This window comes from Suncus etruscus, chromosome 19 (genome assembly GCF_024139225.1).
Source record: "Suncus etruscus isolate mSunEtr1 chromosome 19, mSunEtr1.pri.cur, whole genome shotgun sequence".
Lineage (NCBI taxonomy): Eukaryota > Metazoa > Chordata > Mammalia > Eulipotyphla > Soricidae > Suncus > Suncus etruscus.
The window spans coordinates 2,848,342-2,868,079 of record NC_064866.1 but is presented as its reverse complement, the minus strand read 5'-3'; the positions used below and the strand labels follow the sequence as shown (position 1 = coordinate 2,868,079).

Below are 19,738 nucleotides of genomic sequence, written 5' to 3'. Positions count from 1 at the left end.
CCTGCGAACTGGTCTTGCGGAGTCTGGAAAAATGATACGCAGTCACATATCAAGAAACCTCCTAGACCAAAACAGGTTTTGGTGTGGTTATTGAAGCTGTTGCCCCATTTACACTTTTATTTTTTTTCTTTTCTTTTCTTTTCTTTTCTTTTCTTTCTTTTTTTTTTTATAATTTTTTATTATGAATTATGAGAACAAAAGATGCAAAGAAAGAGGATAAGGTAAAGTTACAGTGGAAGGACAATCACCCATAACATAATTATCAGAAGAAGTCCCCTTGCTGATATCTTAACTTTGAATTTTCACCAAAGAAAGTTAAGATAAATAAAACAGAATCCATGTGCAATTACTTTTTCCCTCAAGTCCCCAGATTGTAGCACATTATAATATTTCTTAACAGCACACAAGGCAATCTAAAGCCATCAAACTTACGTAACTCCTTAAACATTAGAGGCATAGAATTTTTTACATTTCCATGTACATGCATATTAGCTTAAGTTAACCTCAAATTTTAAGTGGGTGTGTTTTAAGGATTAGAGTCCAAGGAGCACAGTAAAAACGGTGTTAGAGTGGCAATTGTTGTTTGCATAGGCCCACCAAAATATGAGAGGCATGGAAAGAAATAGCCTTGGCCTAAATACAAAGAGATCCTACCCCTGAAGTTTCCTGGCATAAGACCAGCTCTAGGCCTCAGGAAAGTTATCGTTCGCTCCAAGACATTGTCCGTAGCGCCAACACACTTATCACACAGTCTCTGTTGTTGGTCTCATGTTTCTGTATTAAAGATTCTGGAATCTGCATGTCCTACATTGAAGTCATGATGTGGAGTGCCTTTTCGTTTCACCTCACCATGAAAGGGGAATGCAGGAAGCCCTGTCCTGTAAGCAGGTTGTTGTTGTTAAGTCTTCTCAGTGTTAAGGGAAGTCTCTTTTGAGCAGGACGATGTCTGAGCAGTGGTAGGGTCTTCCGTGGTAGAGGATTGCTTCCAGGTGATGTTATAGACAAACCTCACCATAAAGGGGCAATACAGCAAGCCCTGTCCAGTAAACAGGTCATTGTTCTTGTTGTCTTCTCAGTGTTAAGGGATGTCTCTTTTGAGTAGATCGATGTCAGAGCAGCTGTAGGGTCGTCCCTGGTACAGGAATGCCTCCGGGTGATGTTATATACAACCTTGGATGTTTTGTAAATGTCTTCTGTAGATCAAGGGGTAAATGGAGAATGCCCATTCTTCTGAGGCCTGTGCCAGGTCTTTATGTCAATGTTCAGGGTGTAAGGTCTCATTGCACTACAAGATTTGTGAGTTCCCATTTCTATTAGATAAGAACTTATTGGTATGTATAGTATTTTCCTATGTTAGTGTGCCTACGCAAACAAGATATAAAGCCACGTGGTGCTATCAGATATATGGGGGCATAAGAACATTTCCAACAAGACCCATGACTTGGTTCAAACATAAGTATTAAACTGAGGGATTCTTTCACACCAAATTCCATCTTGAGCAGTTCATAAAGAGAAGATAAAAAACATGGGGGGGGGGGATCATCACTGTATAAGAAAGTATTTAGCAAAAGTTATAGCCATCAAAGAAAACACCCATAAAATGTTGAAAAGATATGTGTCCTTTTTATGTCTTTTAAAATAGTTGGGTGGGTGTTAACTCTAGGGCACCACGTTGGTCTGTGAATTAGGACTCAACAGTACTTAAGTTAGAAAGGGTAAAAAAGGAGTAATGATGATAGGAGTTAAAGAAGTTAAAGAGAAATATGAACTTATGAAGGGGTATGCAAAAGGGCAGAGTACAAAATGGACATTCTGCATACATAAAAACATAATTCAATGATAGTGAGTACTATTAATGTTTCTTGTGAGAGTACTATTAATGTTTCTTGTGATTTTGAAAATGTAGACTGGACAGAGATTACCAGTGCCAGCCAAACCACCTCCTGCTAGACTCCTGGCTCCCAGGAAGGAGAGATCCTTCAAGAAGCTGGGAGAACAGAAGTTCAGAGCCCCACCCAGACCCTCCCTAAGGAGCCGCATGGATAGTGGGGGAAGGCCTAGGGTACCTTCAAACTCCACCAAGGGACCCAACTCGCCGGCTTGCCCAGGGGTGTGGCCCGGGGAAGCCCTGGAGATCTGAAGCAAGGCGGCAGAGGGGTGCTGGGGTTACCCAAATCCCGCACCCCCCCCTAGGCCTGGCCAAGCAGGCCTCCGGCATGGCGTGGGCCTGCCAAGCCTCTTCCTGCTAGACTCCCGCCTCCCAGGAAGGAGAGATCCTTCAAGAAGCCGGGAGACCAGAAGCTCAGAGCCCCACCCAGACCCTCCCTAAGGAGCCGCATGGATAGTGGGGGAAGGCCTAGGGTACCTTCAAACTCCACCAAGGGACCCAACTCACCGGCTTGCCCAGGGGTGTGGCCCGGGGAAGCCCTGGAGATCTGGAGCAAGGCGGCAGAGGGGTGCTGGGGTTACCCAAATCCCGCACCCCCCCCCTAGGCCTGGCCAAGCAGGCCTCCGGCATGGCGTGGGCCTGCCAAGCCTCCTCCTGCTAGACTCCCCTTCTTTTCTTTCTTTCATTATATGCTCTGCCATGTTTCTTATCTCAAGACCGTGGCGGGTTTTTTTTGTTTGTTTTGTTTTGTTTTTGTTTTTGTTTTTGTTGTTGTGGTGCTTAGCGTTATTGTTGGAGTCCTCACTGGATCTTTGACACTTCTTTTTGAACTGGTGAAATGTTTCACCTTTTTCTCCTTCGTCTCTCTAACTGAGGATGAGACCCTCTAGAAGAATTCCGCTTATTTTCTGCATATTAGACCTTTACCCCAGTTTACTACTATTCCCTTCTTCAAACAAAACCACGTAACTTGAACTAGCTAGTCCTGCCCCCCAGTTAGAGGGGGAAATAAGGGAGGCACCAGGACCAAACAGGTGCAAGACTACTAAGTATTAGGCTAGATACAGAGGGAACAACATATTCTGGCAGCCCTAGGGGTGAGGGAAGAGCATATGGGAGGTAGGACAAAAACAGAGTTGTAGGGAGGACAAATTGGTGATGGAAACCCCCCCTGATTTTATGTAAATATGTACCTAAAATATTATTTTCAACAATATGTAAGCCACTATGATCAAAATAAAAATTAAATTAAAAAAAAAAAGAAACCTCCTAGAGTTCAACCTTAGCAGAAACCAAATCTGGTAGCGAGTCAGCTCAATTTTTATCCTTTAAAACAATGATAGCTGTTAAAATGGACTTAAGAGTTTGTGCCCCAATATGAAAGATACCCTGGGGCCCGTTGTGGAACTCAGGGACTGGGGATGTTCAGGAGTCCAGAGAAAGTCCACCCCAAATCGGAGATTCCAAACCTTTAAGGGTGCTCACAACAATGCAGATTTATTGGTTCTCTGAGCTCTCAGGGCTCACCACACCACCCTGACACAGCAGGGTTTTCAGTCTACAGTGAAACTCCAAGCATTCAAACATACAAGCATTTAAAGGAAATCATAGGTAATGAGCACACAAAACAAAGCATTTCATTGGTTCCATGTAAGTGTTACAAATTGAAATCACCAATAAAAATCTCAGGAAAGGGTGCGATTCCAGTGCCTTCATGCCATTATTCGTTTCATCCCTTGTTCTGATGTTTTTTCTAGATATGGGTATGACCTCCAGGTAGTCACTAGTTGTGTTCTGATTTGGTATGGGGTGTGTCCCATGCTAATGGTTTTCCTAGATATGTATTGGACCCTTCTGGTGGTCTCCTAATCTACAGGGCAGAGAACCCTTTGCTTTGACAGTGTAGTGACCGGAGTAATTTGGGGAAGGGAGCCTTGTTTATTATATCATATTCAAACAAACAAGTGACAAAAGAGAGAATAGCATTAAACTAGATGTTTATCCTTATTCTATACCTATTGTGCCATCTATGTGTTATTCTCTTATTTTTTAGTGATAGTGTACAATTATTCTTCCCTAACCTTCAAGGGCCATCTGCCCTCTGTGCAAAGTGTCCTCACTCATATTGGAATGGAATGTTGGAATGTAAGATGGTCAGTTTGGTTTCTTTTTTTGTTTGTTTTGTTTTTGGGCCACACCTGGCAGTGATCAGGGGATACTCCTGGCTGTCTGCTCAGAAATAGCTCCTGGCAGGCACGGGGGACCATATGGGACACCAGGATTCGAACCAACCACCTTTGGTCCTGAATTGGCTGCTTGCAAGGCAAACGCCACTGTGCTATCTCACCGGGCTCAGTCAGTTTGGTTTCAACTCCCTCCCATCCCTTCAAGTTGTCCTTATGATTTACAACCTGATTCCAGAAATCAATTAAGGTTAGCTTGGTTCCAGGAATCCATTGTCTCTTTGGGCCCAGTCTTTCTTACCTTGTAATTGCAGCCTGTGACTAAATTTGCAATCCCAGCTGTTACTAAAAACTACTTGAGAAACATTATAAAATTAATTCAGAACATGCTATGTCAAAAATATCCCTTGCAACAATAGCATCAATTCAACCATTTTTAATCTTTGATCAAAGATCAACCACCACACCTCTTTCTGCATAGCAATCTCAACTTTGTTGTCAGAGAAGATTGCTTAATTGCCATTTTCTGCTCTTTGGTTTTCATTGAATATGTGACCAAATTTATCCTATCCAGACCTGCAATTGACAAAATTTCATTTTACATCATGTCTGTACTCAATCATGCCCACAGAAGACATGATCATCATCAAAGCAAGTATCTTTGTCATTGTATGTAAGAAGAGCCAAACATTGACATTAATATGAATCTTTTAGTTCATTACTTTATTTTATTTCAATATTTAGACCTCACATTGTTTGATTGATTGTAGAGAGGTTCTAAATATTTTGTCCTCGACTATTATACTATGAACTATTATATTATACTATGAACTATTATACTATGATAGCACCAATCGTGGACCCCCAAGTAGTAGTCTTCAGACCTGCCAATACTCATTGTTACTAGCCTTTGTTTAGTTTTTGATCCACATCCAGTGGTGCATAGTGTTTTCTTCTAGATTTTCATTCAGACTTCACTTCTGGTGAGCTCAGAGGACTATATGAGGGCCTATGGATAGCCCATGATCCATACAATATTTTTTATATATCCTACCTGCTGTACTATCCTTCATGCCCCATGAAGCTTTGTGGTAAAAGACATCTTCATGGATAAAAGATGATATCCCAGATGTTCTTGATTTAATGTTAAAAGATATTATGGTAAATAAATTATTATAGAAGAGGATATAGTAGTGGCCTCATATGTGAAATAAAGTGAGAGTTTGTATTTTCAGCAGTTCAGCGAGGCACACATTGCAAAGATGAGACTGAATGTGGGACAAAAGAGACTGGGCCCTTTTTTGGAAAAAATTAGACAAGGGAAATATACATGAAGTGAATTAGAAGCTGAAAGATGGTCATTTTTCAGAGTAACACATATAATTAAATTTTCTTTATAAACTCTCTATAAATATAAACTCCTACTTCCTTAAGGTCTTAATTCGTTAATGGATATGAACAAAAGTATCTTAAATTCTTCAGAGATAGGTATATCTCTATGTTTCAGGCCATTTACACTGTAGAGCTATAACATATTATAAATTAATTATCCATTAATAGCAAGGCTATTATCCACATTCGGGATGATAATAAGTCAGAAAAAGCATAATATTTGAAAATGATAATGATTTAGTGTGATAGATAAGATAAAGGAAAATATTGAGGCATTTTCTATGTTCTCATATTATTAAATTAATAAAACGCAGGTCACCATTGGGTTCTGTAAATCTTATTTATATGTGATTATTTGTTTCCACACAGGTGTGTATATTATATGTGATTTTGTCTTTGACTTAGAGATTAACAAATTATACAGGAATCAGAATAAACACCATACATTCCCATAAAATAAATACAAAATTGACTATATTTCACTTAAAAGCAGGTGTTATAGCCCCAAATTGCGCCACCACCATCCACTCCCTGTGTCCTCTTCTATGTTATTTTCCAAACGGGGCTTCAATTTCTCACTGAGCTTTTTCCTCATCTCATAGTTTCATTCCTAACACTCTAGAGCATTTGGTTCAGGTTATTAGGGATGACTTACCTGGTGTAGCTGTGGGAACCCATCATGTGCCTCTCTCTTTAGGCTATTATTTGGATTTGTGCGCCATAAATTGTTGTTGCACACTTTTAAAATAAAATTTAAACTGAAACGCTTATTTTTCTCTCATTTGGTCTTCCTCTAAAGCAACCTGTTTGTATTCTTTAAACAAGTGCTATTTAAAATCTTGCTATGATATTTGTCAGTAGTCCATTGAATGTTTTGTATAGAGCACATGGTCCCTTCTTAACATGTTTAGTCCCATCATAAACTTTAGAATAGACTTTATTTTGTGTAGGGTCTAGAATAGATTTTAGTCTGGGTAGGACCTAAGTGTCATCACCAACATTCTCACTCTGTTAGATTGCCCTGAATGTGCCCTAGCCTTATCACCTGGCAGAAATCTGCCACTCACTGGTCTGGGAGTGACTCAGTTTGCTTCCATGAGTGTCTCGAAGGAGAGTGTAGCTATTGAATACTTGGTCCACACAGTCAATTCTGACTCAGGGACCCAGTTCATCCATCCCAAGCTGAGGAGACACAGAAGCTATTCTATCAATGTCTTTGCCTCACATAGAGTAGGACCTGAATCTTCAGTTGTTTAGACTTGGGCATGCCCAAAGGTATCACTCTGATGTCGCATCCTGAATATGGTGCAATAGTACAAGTCTGGGATCCATTTTCATATAAAAATATGCACCAGAAAAGGACCGATTTTATGAGGTCCTTAGCTTTTGTAACAGCACAAGAGAGGGATATGATCACACTGTTGATTCAGACTCAGATTCCCAGAGCCAGAATTAGAATTGTGTTAAATCTTACTTAGTCTCTTCTCTTACAAGTTTTAAAGTAAATGTAGAAAAAAACCACTCATTATTTTTCTAAATTAGTCCAGTGTGCCCCTAATTATTTATGTATGAGTAGTATGGAAGATACTTAAGAACAGTAAAATGTTGACAAATAATAGGATAGCTTGAAAACACCCATGTTGTAATAAGGATTATGTAGAAATGAAAGATTAATAGCATGAATAAAATAAAATATGCATCAACAGCTATACAATTTTAATAAAATATTTACGTATATTCTGATAAATTTTGAACAACAAGCTTAGAAAGAATAAAAAATGAAACTGATTTCCAAATTGCTTTTTCTCATGTTTATATGTGGAAATTAACTACAGTATACATAAAACAGTTATGATTTCGAGGGCTGAAGTAATCATATTTATTTCTGTATACATAAGTCTATACTTATCAGACTTAATTAGACTTAGATCGGCTTTTAAGGGATCAAAAAGCAGTTGTATAAAGGGGTTTAAAATAATGACAATAGTGGGTCTAGAGAAAGCTAAAAAGACATCTAAACACTTAGGTTCCTATCAACACCATTCAGAACAGCAGAAATATAAAATCGAAAATAATCATGTCATTAAATGTTGACTAAACTACTTAACAGATATAGGTATCTTCAAAGGGTGAATTTATCTTTTTTTAAGCAAAATAGATGAACTTCTATATAAATATATCACACTAAATAGTAAAGATGTCAAAGAAAATTATAAATTATTTTACAGATAAGGTAAATATAACTTGTGAAACAGTAAAAAATGTTACTTGATCCCTGTAATTCACATATGTAACATTATATTGCCGTTCTAAAATGCATTTTGTTTTCTTTCTCATGAATAACTTTTGTGGAATATGGCAAAACACTTCAAAGTTTAGATGAAACAGAAAATCACTTTAAGAAGCACTGTGCCAATCTTTGGAAAAGAAGAAAGTGAAGAACCTATGTGACTGAATATAACATTTGAACAGAGCACCTATAATTTTGGTAACATTAAAAAAGATTGCCAATCCTATTATACTGTAATAGCACTGTAAATATTTACAATATGTGAAACCTGATTTTGAGTGAAAAGTCATCCAAAAATAGTATGGAAAATGGCTAGATGAATATACTAGGACCCAACTGGAAAATGTTTTGAGGAACAATAAAATGGTACAACAACCCCAGAGCTAGCACAGGGATTAAGGCATTTGCCTTGTAATTGGTAGACTCGGAATCTTTTTTGAAGTAATCACAGCTATGATTGCTGCCTGGGCACAATTGTTGAGATTTGATAAGGTCATGCATGAGAAGCACATGCAGCCTAATGATACAGAAAAGTAATGCTGCTAAAGAAAAAAATAAATCTCAGCACATGACATTGGGAATAAGTAATGGAAAAAGCTGTTAGTAACTCTACTAAAGCGAATGTTTCCTGGATGAGATCTGTGGTTTTATCTCTGACCCCACTAATGTACTAATTCATATGCATGTACATGCATACTTGTATGGATACAAACAAAAATGATTTTGAGAAACATAGTTTGAGAAAATGACAGGATGTTAATCTTTTACCAAGGTTTAAGGAAATCAGTAAATCACCACTTTGCGGTACAGGAATGAAGTCTGGGGAACAAAACACGAGAGGTCTCCATTAGATGTCTTACAGGGAGGACTAGGAGGGAGGAGATGGAAGAATTCTTCCACCTCACCAATGACTCAGAGAACTAACCCAGGAGGAAGGCAGGAGGAGATGCCTGTCACCACCTGTCAGAGGACACGAGTGTGGCAGAGGTAGGCAGAACCTCTCATGCTCAGGCCCTGTCTCACACACTGGGTAGAGCCCATGGCAGGATAAAAGGACCTGCGACAAGAGACTCCTCATACAGTCCTCTCCTGAGGTGCTTCCAGAAATTTTCTACTTGTGCCTGGTGAGTGATCTGGGACCTGGAGCAGAGCTTCCACAGGTGGGGTTCAGTGCAGAGAAGGGGACAGATGGAACAGGGTTAGGTAGAGGTCAATGTATCTGCAGAAGAGGGACTTGAAGACCAGGAGGGAACGTGCTGAGATGTCTGGCATCTACTGGGAACAACAGATGAAGAGTTAGCTGTGAGTGTCTGGACTCTGGAGAAAAATCTTGCCACAAAGGGTGTAGTCTTGGGTTACTAGAGAAGAATGCTTCCTATTTACTTACAGTATTTTCTGGAAGGAGCTCACAAAGGAAATCCAGACCTCTCTTTGCCTGCAGCCTAAGAGCAGGACATGGATAGAGAGGTAGAGATCCTTTTGATCTTTGGCATTCTGAAATGTTCATCTTCGAGGGATGACTAAACCCTCCATTGACAGAACAGGACAGACTGAGACTCACTTCCCACTCATGGGCTGAGAGTGAAGGAGAGTTTATCTGAGTCAAGTTCCCAGTATCAAACTCAAGTTCTGAAGAAATGGGAGATTGAATAGGTTCTTTTCTTAGTTTGTTTACTGGAACTGATAATTTGTGTAATGCAGTTGAAGTCTGTATTCTTTGCCTGCTTACAAGACATTAGACCTCATATTCCCTATTTCCAGCAAAGAATCGATTTTGAAAACAAACAAACAATCCTGGGAATTGTTTTTAGAAAAAAAAATACTCTTTCCCTATAGTAAACAACCAGACTGTTGACAAGCAATAGGTTTCTACAATGATCAGTTTTTAATTGTTATAGTAGCTGCACAGAGCTCTGATTCAACTACTTTGAAATTGTCTTTCGCCTTAGAATATAGACAGGTTGTATGCTAGAGATTTTTCTTACTTTACTACTTCTATAATAGATGAAAGTGTGTCATTCTTCAAAACATACTGAGTTTGCCAGGAACAGAAGATGCAAAATGGAGTAAAAGTGGGAAAGCTGAAGGGGATTCAATTTCTATGCTACTTATTTCTGCTGAAGTCCAGCAATGGGCAGGGACCTGCATGTGCCGATCTCACTCACTGTTTTTTTTTCTCAGCTCCTGAACACCACAGACCAGCAGCATGTCCTGCCAGCAGAGCCAGCAGTGCCAGCCCCCTCCCAAATGCGCCCCCAAGTGCCCACCCAAGTGCCAGACCCCAAAATGTCCCCCCAAGTGTCCCCCCAAATGCCCTCCTGTGTCCTCCTGCTGTAGCTCTGGGGGTGGGGGTTGCTGTAGTTCTGGAAGTGGGGGCTGCTGCAGTTCTGGGGGTGGGGGCTGCTGCCTGAGCCACCACAGACGCCGAAGATCATCCAGTCGCTGCAAGCCCTCTGGGGGCTCCAGTTGCTGTGGAGGGAGCTCCAGCTGTTGTGGCTCCAGCTGTTGTGGTGGAGGCTCCAGCTGTGGAGGGGGCTCCAGCTGTGGAGGGGGCAGCAGTCAGTCCTCTGGAGGCTGCTGCTAGTGTCATCCTGATCCAAGAACACAATGTAGAGGCCCTGAAGCTCAGTGACACCATCCCTGGACCTGCCTGTGTTCCTGCTTCAGTGAAGAAACAAACTGAAGAAAGCAAACTGTCTTGGTCCTGGGTTGGAGAAATGCCTTCCTTTCCTCAAAGACTCTTCTTCTGCCTTCTGAGTCCATCTATTCCTGCCATGGAACACAAGCCACAATCCCTATATCATTCTCAGGGATTTTTCTCTCCTCTTGTCCTGAAAAGAAACAATAAACGAAACGTTGTGCTCACACTCTTGTGTATGCCTTGGTATTATTGAATGTGTTGCTCAGATGCTGGAAGTCTCTGCTCTTTCTCTCTTCATCTGTATCTCAAAGCCAGCTTGTTTTCTATGCCCTTGTATCGGTGAGGTCTCCTCACCCATTTTAGGGAGATACAAATGTGCAAAAGGGTTTGATGACACAAAAGAATTTAAGTCCTTTTCCACTTCAGATGCTCTGCTAAATGAAGATAGAGAAGTCACATTTTAAGATTGACACTGCTAAATGTCATGTTTCTTTTTCACTTGCAGACTATAGATAAAATAAACAAAGTTTTATGCTTGGCCCACAATTTTTTTTATTAAGAATCCTTTTTTTTTTTTTAAGAATCCTTTTTGTTTTGTTTGGATCCATATTTGGTAGTGTTTTTGTTTCTTTACTTGGTGATTCACCCTGTCTGGGTTCTGGGAGACCTTTGTGGGTGTCCAATTTTAGAATTATCTATTAAAAATAAAGAGACAGGGGCCAGCGAGGTGGCGCTAGAGGTAAGGTGTCTGCCTTGCAAGTGCTAGCCAAGGAAAGGACCACGGTTTGATCCCCTGGTGTCCCATATGGTCCCCCCAAGCCAGGGGCAATTTCTGAGCACTTAGTCAGGAGTAACCCCTGAGCATCAAATAGGTGTGGCCCAAAAAACAGAAGAGAGAAAATAAAAAAAATAAAGGGACAGAGAAAACTGCCGCTACAAAAGAAGATAGACAATAGAATAATACATATTAAGGAAATGCATCTAAATAAATATTCTAATGATATATACATATCCCCTTCAAGTCTTTTGAAATAGTCTGGGTCTGGCGGATAATATCAGGGGCACAGCTTCAGCCTGCAAACAGGTCTTGTGAAGTCTGAAAAATGACTCCTAGCAGTCACATATCAGGAAACCTCTTCGAGCTCAGACTTAGCAGAAACCAAATCTGGTAGCGAATCTGCTCAATTTTTATCTTTTAGTACAACGATGGCTTCCATTTAACCATTTTTAATCTTTGGTCAACAATCAACCACCACACATCTCTCAACATGGCAATCTCAACTTTGTTGTCAGGCTAGATTGGCTAATTGCCATTCTGCTCTTTTGTTTGCATTGACTATGTGAGCAAATCTATCTTAGCCAGACCTGCAATTGAAAAATGTCACTTTATGTCATGTTTGTGTTAAATTATACATACAGAAGACATGTTCTTCATCAAAACAAGTATCTTTGTCATTGTATGTAAGAAGAGTCAAAATATTGATGTAAGCATAAATCTTTTAGTCAATTACTTCACAACCTTTCAATATTTAGACCTCACATTTAAGTTTTATTTTGGCCAAAGTGGATTACAAATCATTCACAGTAGTATTTCATATATATAGTGACTTTGAATAGGGGGCACCCCCACCACCAATGTTGTCCTCCCTCCACCCCTATTCCCAGCATGCATCCCACATATCCCTCCCCACCACCCAGGTTGCTAGTATAAGTGGTCCCCTCTGTGTCTTGCATGTTTGATCATGTTTATATTTCTACTTAATGTTCATACAACTGTCTGGTCTTGATACCCTCCATTATTCCCCCCTCAATGTGTGAGGTGAGATAAAATGGCTCAAATTATGTGCTTCTGTTTGAAGAAAATAAATAAATAAATAAATAAATAAATAAATAAATAAATAAATAAATAAAATGGAGCAAAAATCAAACAAGCAAAAAATGGGGGGAGTCCTTCTAGAGGCTATAAATATCAGTTTAAGAGAAGAAAGGGAAAAAGGGAGAAAGCTAACAACAATACTAAAAATTTTTTTTAAAAAATAAAACAAAAAACTCGAAAGCAGCACAGCAATAAAGATACGAACCACACATAGACCTCACATTGTTTGATTGAATGCACAGAGGTACTACTTTTTTGTTCTTGAAGAAGTGTTCTACTATGATCTAAAATGATTGCACCAATCGTGGATCCCCAAGTAATATTTTTCAGACCTTGCAAATACTCGTTGTTACTAGCCTTTGTTTTAGTTTTTGATTCACATCCAATGGTGCGCAATGTTTTCTCCTGGCTTTTCATTCAGGCTTCATGTCTGGTGACATGAATCAGCTGCATACAAGGGAAATATGTAATTATCTCTATATCCTATCTGCTGTACTATTTCACAGGCTCCATGTTACTAACTTTATGGTAAAAGATATTATTATGGATGAAAGATGATATCCCACTATGGTCTTGATTGATGTTAAAAGATGAAATGGGGAATGAATTATTATAGAAGAAGCGACAGGAGTGATGCATCTGTGAGATAAAGTGAGTTTGTATTTTCTGCATTTGGGAGAGCTGCACATTGCAATGATGAGACAGAATGTAGGACAAGAGAGACTGAATCCTTCCTGGAATAAATTAGTCAAGGAAAGGGATGTGAAGTGAAGTGAAGTGAAAAGAAGCTGAAAGATGGTGATTATTTTCTAGTAATACATATAATTAAATTTCTTTATAAACTTTCTATAAATATTAACTCCTGTTCCTTTAATGGATATGAACAAAGTTATCTCAAATCCTTCAGAGTAAAGTGTATTTCTCTATGTCAGGCAATTTACACTGTAGGGCTATAATATATTATCAACTAAGTAGTTATCTATTAATATCAAAACTATTAATCATACTTGGGATGATAAGTTTGAAAAAGCACCGCATCATAGTATTTGAAAATGATAAAGATTTAGTGTGATGGATAAAATGAAGGAATATTTGGAGGCATTTTCTATGCTCTCAATGGGTGTTGAATTAATAACACAGAGGTTGCCATGTGCTCTATAAAACTTACTAGTAGGTGATTAAATGTGTGTCCAGAGAGTTGTGTATATTATATGTGATTCTGTCTTTGACTGGGAGATAACTCACAAGAAAGAGTCAGAATACATGACTATGTATACATTCATGCACAAACACACACATACACACAAACACACAAACACCTGAACATATTTCCCTTGGTAACAGGCATTCTAACCCCAAATTGCGCCACCACTTGCCAGTTCCCCATGTTATTTTCCAAGCAGGACATCGATCTCTAATTGATTCCTTTTTTTCATTGCTTTCATTCCTGACACTTAAGAACAATTGCCTCATGTTCTTAGAGATGTCTCACAATTGTGTTGCTCTGGGACCCCATCATGTGCCGTGCACTATAGGCTAATATTTGGATTTGTGCTTGCATAAGTCTTTGTAACACCATTTGAAAATAGATTTTAAACGAAAACATCTTATTTTTCTCTTATTTGGTCTTCCTTTAAAACAGGCTTTAGCCATGTATTCTTCAAACAAGTGCTGTGTAAATTTTTGCTGTGATATTTGTCAGTAGTCCTTTCTTTCGATTGTGCTCAAAACAAACCCAAGATTTTCCATGAATGATTTACATGGATCTTTTCTTTTTAGGACCCTCATGGCTACCTGGCACATGGTCCCTTCTTAGCATGTTTAGTCCCATCATTAACGTTAGAAGTGACTTTACTCTGTGTGGGGCCTAAGTGACATCACCAAAATTCTCACTCTGTTAGATTGCCCTGAATGTGCCCTAGCCCTCTCATCCTGCAGAAATCTGCCACTCACTGGTCTGGGGGTGACTCACTTTGCTTCCATGAGTGTTTTGAAGGAGAGTGTGGCTATTGAATACTTGGACCACATAGTCAATTCGGACTCAGCAGCTCAGTTCATCCATCCCAAAGTGAGGAGATGCAGAAGCTATTCTATCAATGTCTCTGCCTCACAAAGATCAGGACCTGAATCTTCAGTTGGTCAGACTTGGGCATGTCCTAAGGCATCACTCTGATGTGGCATCCTGAATAGGGTGCTATCGTACAAGTCTGGGATCCATTTTAATATAAAACATGCACCAAATAAGGACCTATTGTGTGAGGTTTAATTTTCGGTAACAGTACATTAGGGGGATATGATCGCACTGTTGATTCAGACTCAGAGATTCCCAGAGACAGGTTTAGAATCACATTAATGCTTAATTTGAGTCTTGTCTTACAAGTTTCATAGTAAATGTTGAAACCACAGCTGAGTATTTTTCTAAAAAAAAGTCTAGTGTGCCCCTTATTAATTATCTATAAGTAGTATGGAAGATATTTTATACTACTATAAGTAGTATGGAAGATATCCTTAACCCTAACCCTAACCCTTATTAATTATCTATAAGTAGTATAGACAAATAATAAGATAGTTTGAAAATATTTGTGTTATAAGGATCATATAAAAAGAAAGATCATAACACAGAGACAATGAAGCATAAATCAAGAACAATATAACTTTTAGCAATAATTAGCTATATGTATTCATGATGAAATACCTACCATCAAAGTCAAAAACATGAACAACAAGCTTAGAAATACCCAAATTTTTATACTTAATTTTGCCACATTTGTGTGTGGAAATTTACTATATGCAAAACAGAAATATATTTGGGGGGCTGAGGCAATCATATTTGTTTCTGTATATATAATTGTGTATTTATTAGACTTAAATAAACTGACTTTGGCTATTAAATTCTATAGAGCAATTGGATAAAAGTATATTAAATGGGATTTGTGGATCTATACAAAGCTACTTAAGACATCTGCACACTTGTTTTCCTATCAACACCTTTCAGAAAGGCAGAAATATAAAATTGACAATAAACATATCAACAAATGACTCGAAAAGCAAGTTAATATATATGTATACTTTGTGGAATGCTTCTCTTTCAAAAAGGTGAATTTATCATTATAAACAAAATGAATAAACTTATAGTCAGTATATCATACTAAACTGGTAAACAGAGGGACAAAAGTCACTTAACTCTAACAGGATCAAGCTATGTCATTTACCAGATTATGTTTCTGAGAATAAAGAAAAGGTGGAATAAAGTGAAACTTTAGTGATGAGTTTTGGGAGTTATTTCTTTAGAGATCTCTAATCTATTCTCAAATTCTATACTACTAGAAAAGGATGATGAATTGATCAAACTGATGCTTCTCATTTTTTTTCAAAATAATATCTTTATTTAAGCACCATGATTACAAACGTGATTGTAGTTGGGTTTCAGTCATAAAAAGAAAATCCCCCTTCACCAGTGCAACCTTCCCACCACCAATTCCTTACTTCTCTTTGCCCCCCCCCCCTACACCCTGTCTGTATTTGTTTTTGCTGCATTCTTCTCATTGTAGGAACATAAATTGACATAGTTTAGGTAAAATGTTGCTAACTAGACAAATTAATATTATCCAACAAACAAACAGAAGAAAAAATTTAGCTTGGACAGAGAGAAAGCTCAATGGGCTGAGCACATGCCAGGCATGCAAGGGACCAGATTCATTTCACGTCATAACAGGTTCCTCTGAAGATTGCCAGAATCACACCACCAAGTCCTGAGCACTGAAGAGTGGGGCTCAAGCAAAACATAATGAATGACACATTAAATATATAATTTGGGTGTACAGAGAATAGTACAATGGATAAGGGACTTGCATTATATGAAGCTGATTCAGGGATGATCTCCAGCATTCTATATTGTTTCTTGTATGTATACACACACACATATATATATATATATTTATATTTATATTTATATTTATATATATATATTTGATAGGGATATTGGACTTCTGAAACTGAACTCTAATGGAAATAAAGGTTTGTGCCCAAATGTTATTACTTAAAGAAAATGATATAGTAGTATATAAAGCACAAACTATATAATAAATTTAAATAATGATATATGTATAAACTTGCATATAATGACAATATGTTGCAATATGTTGTTAAAAGATTTGACAAACTAGTGGTACACCTTAGTGGGAAAAGGTAGAAAGAAAATTATCTGGTGACAATTTTTCACAAACTAATGGCCAATATTTAACTTATTGCCAAATGCTGTTGGTTTTGTTTTCACTACTAAAGTGTGAAATATGGCAAATGAACAAAGTTTAGCTGAAATGGGAAATGCCAATCTTTGGAAAAGATTGTGACTGAACATCACAACTGATCACACATCAACTATGATTTAAGTAATACTATACAAATATTGGCAATAAAAAGGATTGCCAGTTCTATTACACAGCTCAGAGTGTGAATATTTACAATATATGGGATTTAATGTTGAGTGAGGAACCATCCCAGAAGAGTCCAGAAAAAATGGCTAGATGAAGATACTGGGATTTGAATGGAAAATGTTTCAAGAAACAATAAAAATGTACAGCAGACCACAGGGGTTAAGGCATTTGCCTCGCAAGTGGCAGACTTGGGCTCTTTTCTGAAGTAATCACAGCTACGAGATTTGCCTGGACACAAATTGTTGAGATTTTTTTACAATCATGAAATGCACCTGTTACAGAAAATTCTCTTCTGAAGTAATCGCAGCTATGAGTGTTTCCTGGGCATAAATTATTGAAATATTTTTCTTTCTTAAAAAGCCCCTCATGCTACAGAACATTTACCCTGCTAAAACTAAAAATGAATTTCAGCCAATGACACTGATAGGAGCCAATTGGGAATTAGCAATGGAAAACTGATAGTAACTCTACTAAAGCAAATGTTTTCTCTATGAGGTCTGAAGTTTTATCTCTGACCCCACTAACAAATTAATACTTATACACATACACCTATATTTATATGAACACAAATAAAAATGATTTTGAGAAACATAGTTTGAGAAAATGACAGGATATTATTCTTTTACAGCTTTGAGGAAATCAGTAAATCACCACTTTAGAGTACAGAAACGTAGTTCTGGGAAGAATATATGAGAGGTCTCCATTAGATGTCTTCCATGGGGGGTTAGGAGGGAGGAGATGGAAGGATTATTCCACCTCACCAATGTCTCAGACAACTCATTCATTGAGGGAGGCAGGAGAAAATGCCAGTCACCACCAGTCAGAGGATACGAGTGTGGCAGAGGTGAGGCAGAACCTCTCATGCTCAGGTCCTGTCTCACACAGTGGGCAGAGCCCATGGGCAGGATAAAAGGGCTTGTGCCCAGAGCCTCCCCATCCACTCCTCTACTGAGGTGCTTCCACAACCAGCCTACTTGTGCCTGGTGAGTGATCTGGGACCTGGAGCAGGGCTTCCACGGGTGGGGCTCAGTGCAGAGCAGGGGGAAGATGGAGCAGGGTTGGGTGAAGGTCGATGTGTCTGCAGAAGAGGGACTTGAAGACCAGGGGTACAGTATACTGAAATGTCTGGCATCTACCAGGAACACCAGATGAAGAGTTAGCTATTAGTGTCTGGACTCTGGAGAAAAATCTTGCCACACAGGGTGTGGTGTTGGGTCACTAGAGCAGAATGCTTCCTATTGAATTACAGCATTTTCTGGAAGGAGCTCACAAAGGAAATACAGACCTTTCCTTGCCTGCAGTCTAAGAGCAGGACATGGATAGTCTTTAGACTTTAGGGCTTATGAAATAAATATATTAGAGGGAAGACTAATCCCTCCATTGGCAGAACAGGAGACACTGAGAATCGCTGTCTATCCAAGGAAGGAGAGTTTATCGAGTTGAGTCAAGTGTCCAAATTAAAATTCAAGTTCTGAAGAAATTGGAGATTGAGTAGGTTATTTTCTTAGTGAGTTTTTTGGAACTAGTAATTTGTGCAATGCAGTTGGAATCTGTACTCTGTCTGCTTACAAGACATTAGACCTGAGATTCCCTATTTCCAAATAAGAATTGCTCTTCAAAAACAAACAAAAATCAATCCTACAGATTGCTTAGGAAAAAAAAAAAAAAAAAAGCTCTGCCTTCTCACAGTGAACAATCAGAATGTTGAAAATCAATAAGTTATTAAACTAACACAATAATTAGTTTTTAATCATTATAGTTGCTGCATAGAGATCTGGTTGACCGACTTTGAAAATTTCCTTTGCCTTAGAATCTAGACAGTTTTAATGCTACAGTTATTTTCTTAGATGACTTTGCCTAGAATAAATGAAAGTGTGTCATTCTTCAAGAACATACTGAGTTTGCCAGGAACAGAAGTGAGATGCAAAATTGAGCAAAAGTGGTAAAGCTGAAGGGGATTCAATTTCTATGCTACTTAGTTATGCTGAAGTCCAGGAATGGGCAGGGACCTGCATGTGCCGATCTCACTCACTGTTTGTTTTTCTCAGCTCCTGAACACCACAGACCGGCAGCATGTCCTGCCAGCAGAGCCAGCAGTGCCAGCCCCCTCCCAAGTGCGCCCCCAAGTGCCCACCCAAGTGCCAGACCCCAAAATGTCCCCCCAAGTGTCCCCCAAAATGTCCTCCTGTGTCCTCCTGCTGTAGCTCTGGGGGTGGAGGTTGCTGCAGCTCTGGGGGTGGGGGCTGCTGCAGCTCTGGAGGTGGGGGCTGCTGCAGTTCTGGGGGTGGGGGCTGCTGCCTGAGCCACCACAGACGCCGCAGATCTTCCCGTCACTGCCAGCCTTCTGGGGGCTCCAGCTGCTGTGGAGGGAGCTCCAGCTGTTGTGGTGGAGGCTCCAGCTGTGGAAGGGGCTCCAGCTGCTGTGGAGGGGGCAGCAGTCAGTCTTCTGGAGGCTGCTGCTAGTGTCTCCCTGAGCCAAGAACAACAATGTAGAGGCCCAGGAGCTCAGTGACACCATCCCTGGACCTGCCTGTGTGCCTACTCCAGTGGCCTGAAGAGATCAGACTGTTCTGGCCCTGGGTTGGAGACAGGCCTTCCTTTCCTCAAAGACTCCTCTTCTGCCATCTGCATCCATCTCTTCTTGCCGTGGAATACAGACCACAATCCCTATATCAGGGACTTCTCTGTGTTCTTGTCCACAAAGGAAACAATAAACTTTGTGCTCACACTCTTTGGTGTATGCCTTGGTATTGACTGAATGTGTTGCTCTGAAGCCCGAAGTCTTAGCTCTTTCTTCATCTTTATCTCAAATCGGATTGTTCTCCATGTCCTTGGCTTATTAAAACACCAGAGGTCGCATAAATAATTTTAGGGAGATACAAATGAGAAAAAGGGTTGGATGACACTAAAGAACCTAAATCCTTTTCAATTTCAAATGTTCTGCTAAATGAAGATATAGAAGTCACATTTGAATACGAACACTGATCAATTTTATGTTACTTTTTCATTTGCAGACTATAGATAAAATAAGA

The 19,738-nt window shown here is 39.3% G+C and overlaps 1 protein-coding gene across 1 annotated transcript; it reads left to right on the top strand.

Moving 5' to 3' along the window:
* Window positions 1–18,779: 18,779 nt before the first annotated feature.
* Window positions 18,780–19,169, top strand: LOC125997584 (late cornified envelope protein 1F-like). Its single transcript, XM_049766010.1, has one exon. It carries the CDS (start codon window positions 18,780–18,782, stop codon window positions 19,167–19,169), a length of 390 nt encoding a protein of 129 aa, XP_049621967.1.
* Window positions 19,170–19,738: the final 569 nt, after the last annotated feature.

What these genes read in the sequence shown, in the direction of transcription:
- LOC125997584 (XM_049766010.1), top strand. Translation starts at nt 18,780, where the DNA reads ATGTCCTGCCAGCAGAGCCAGCAGTGCCAGCCCCCTCCCAAGTGCGCC.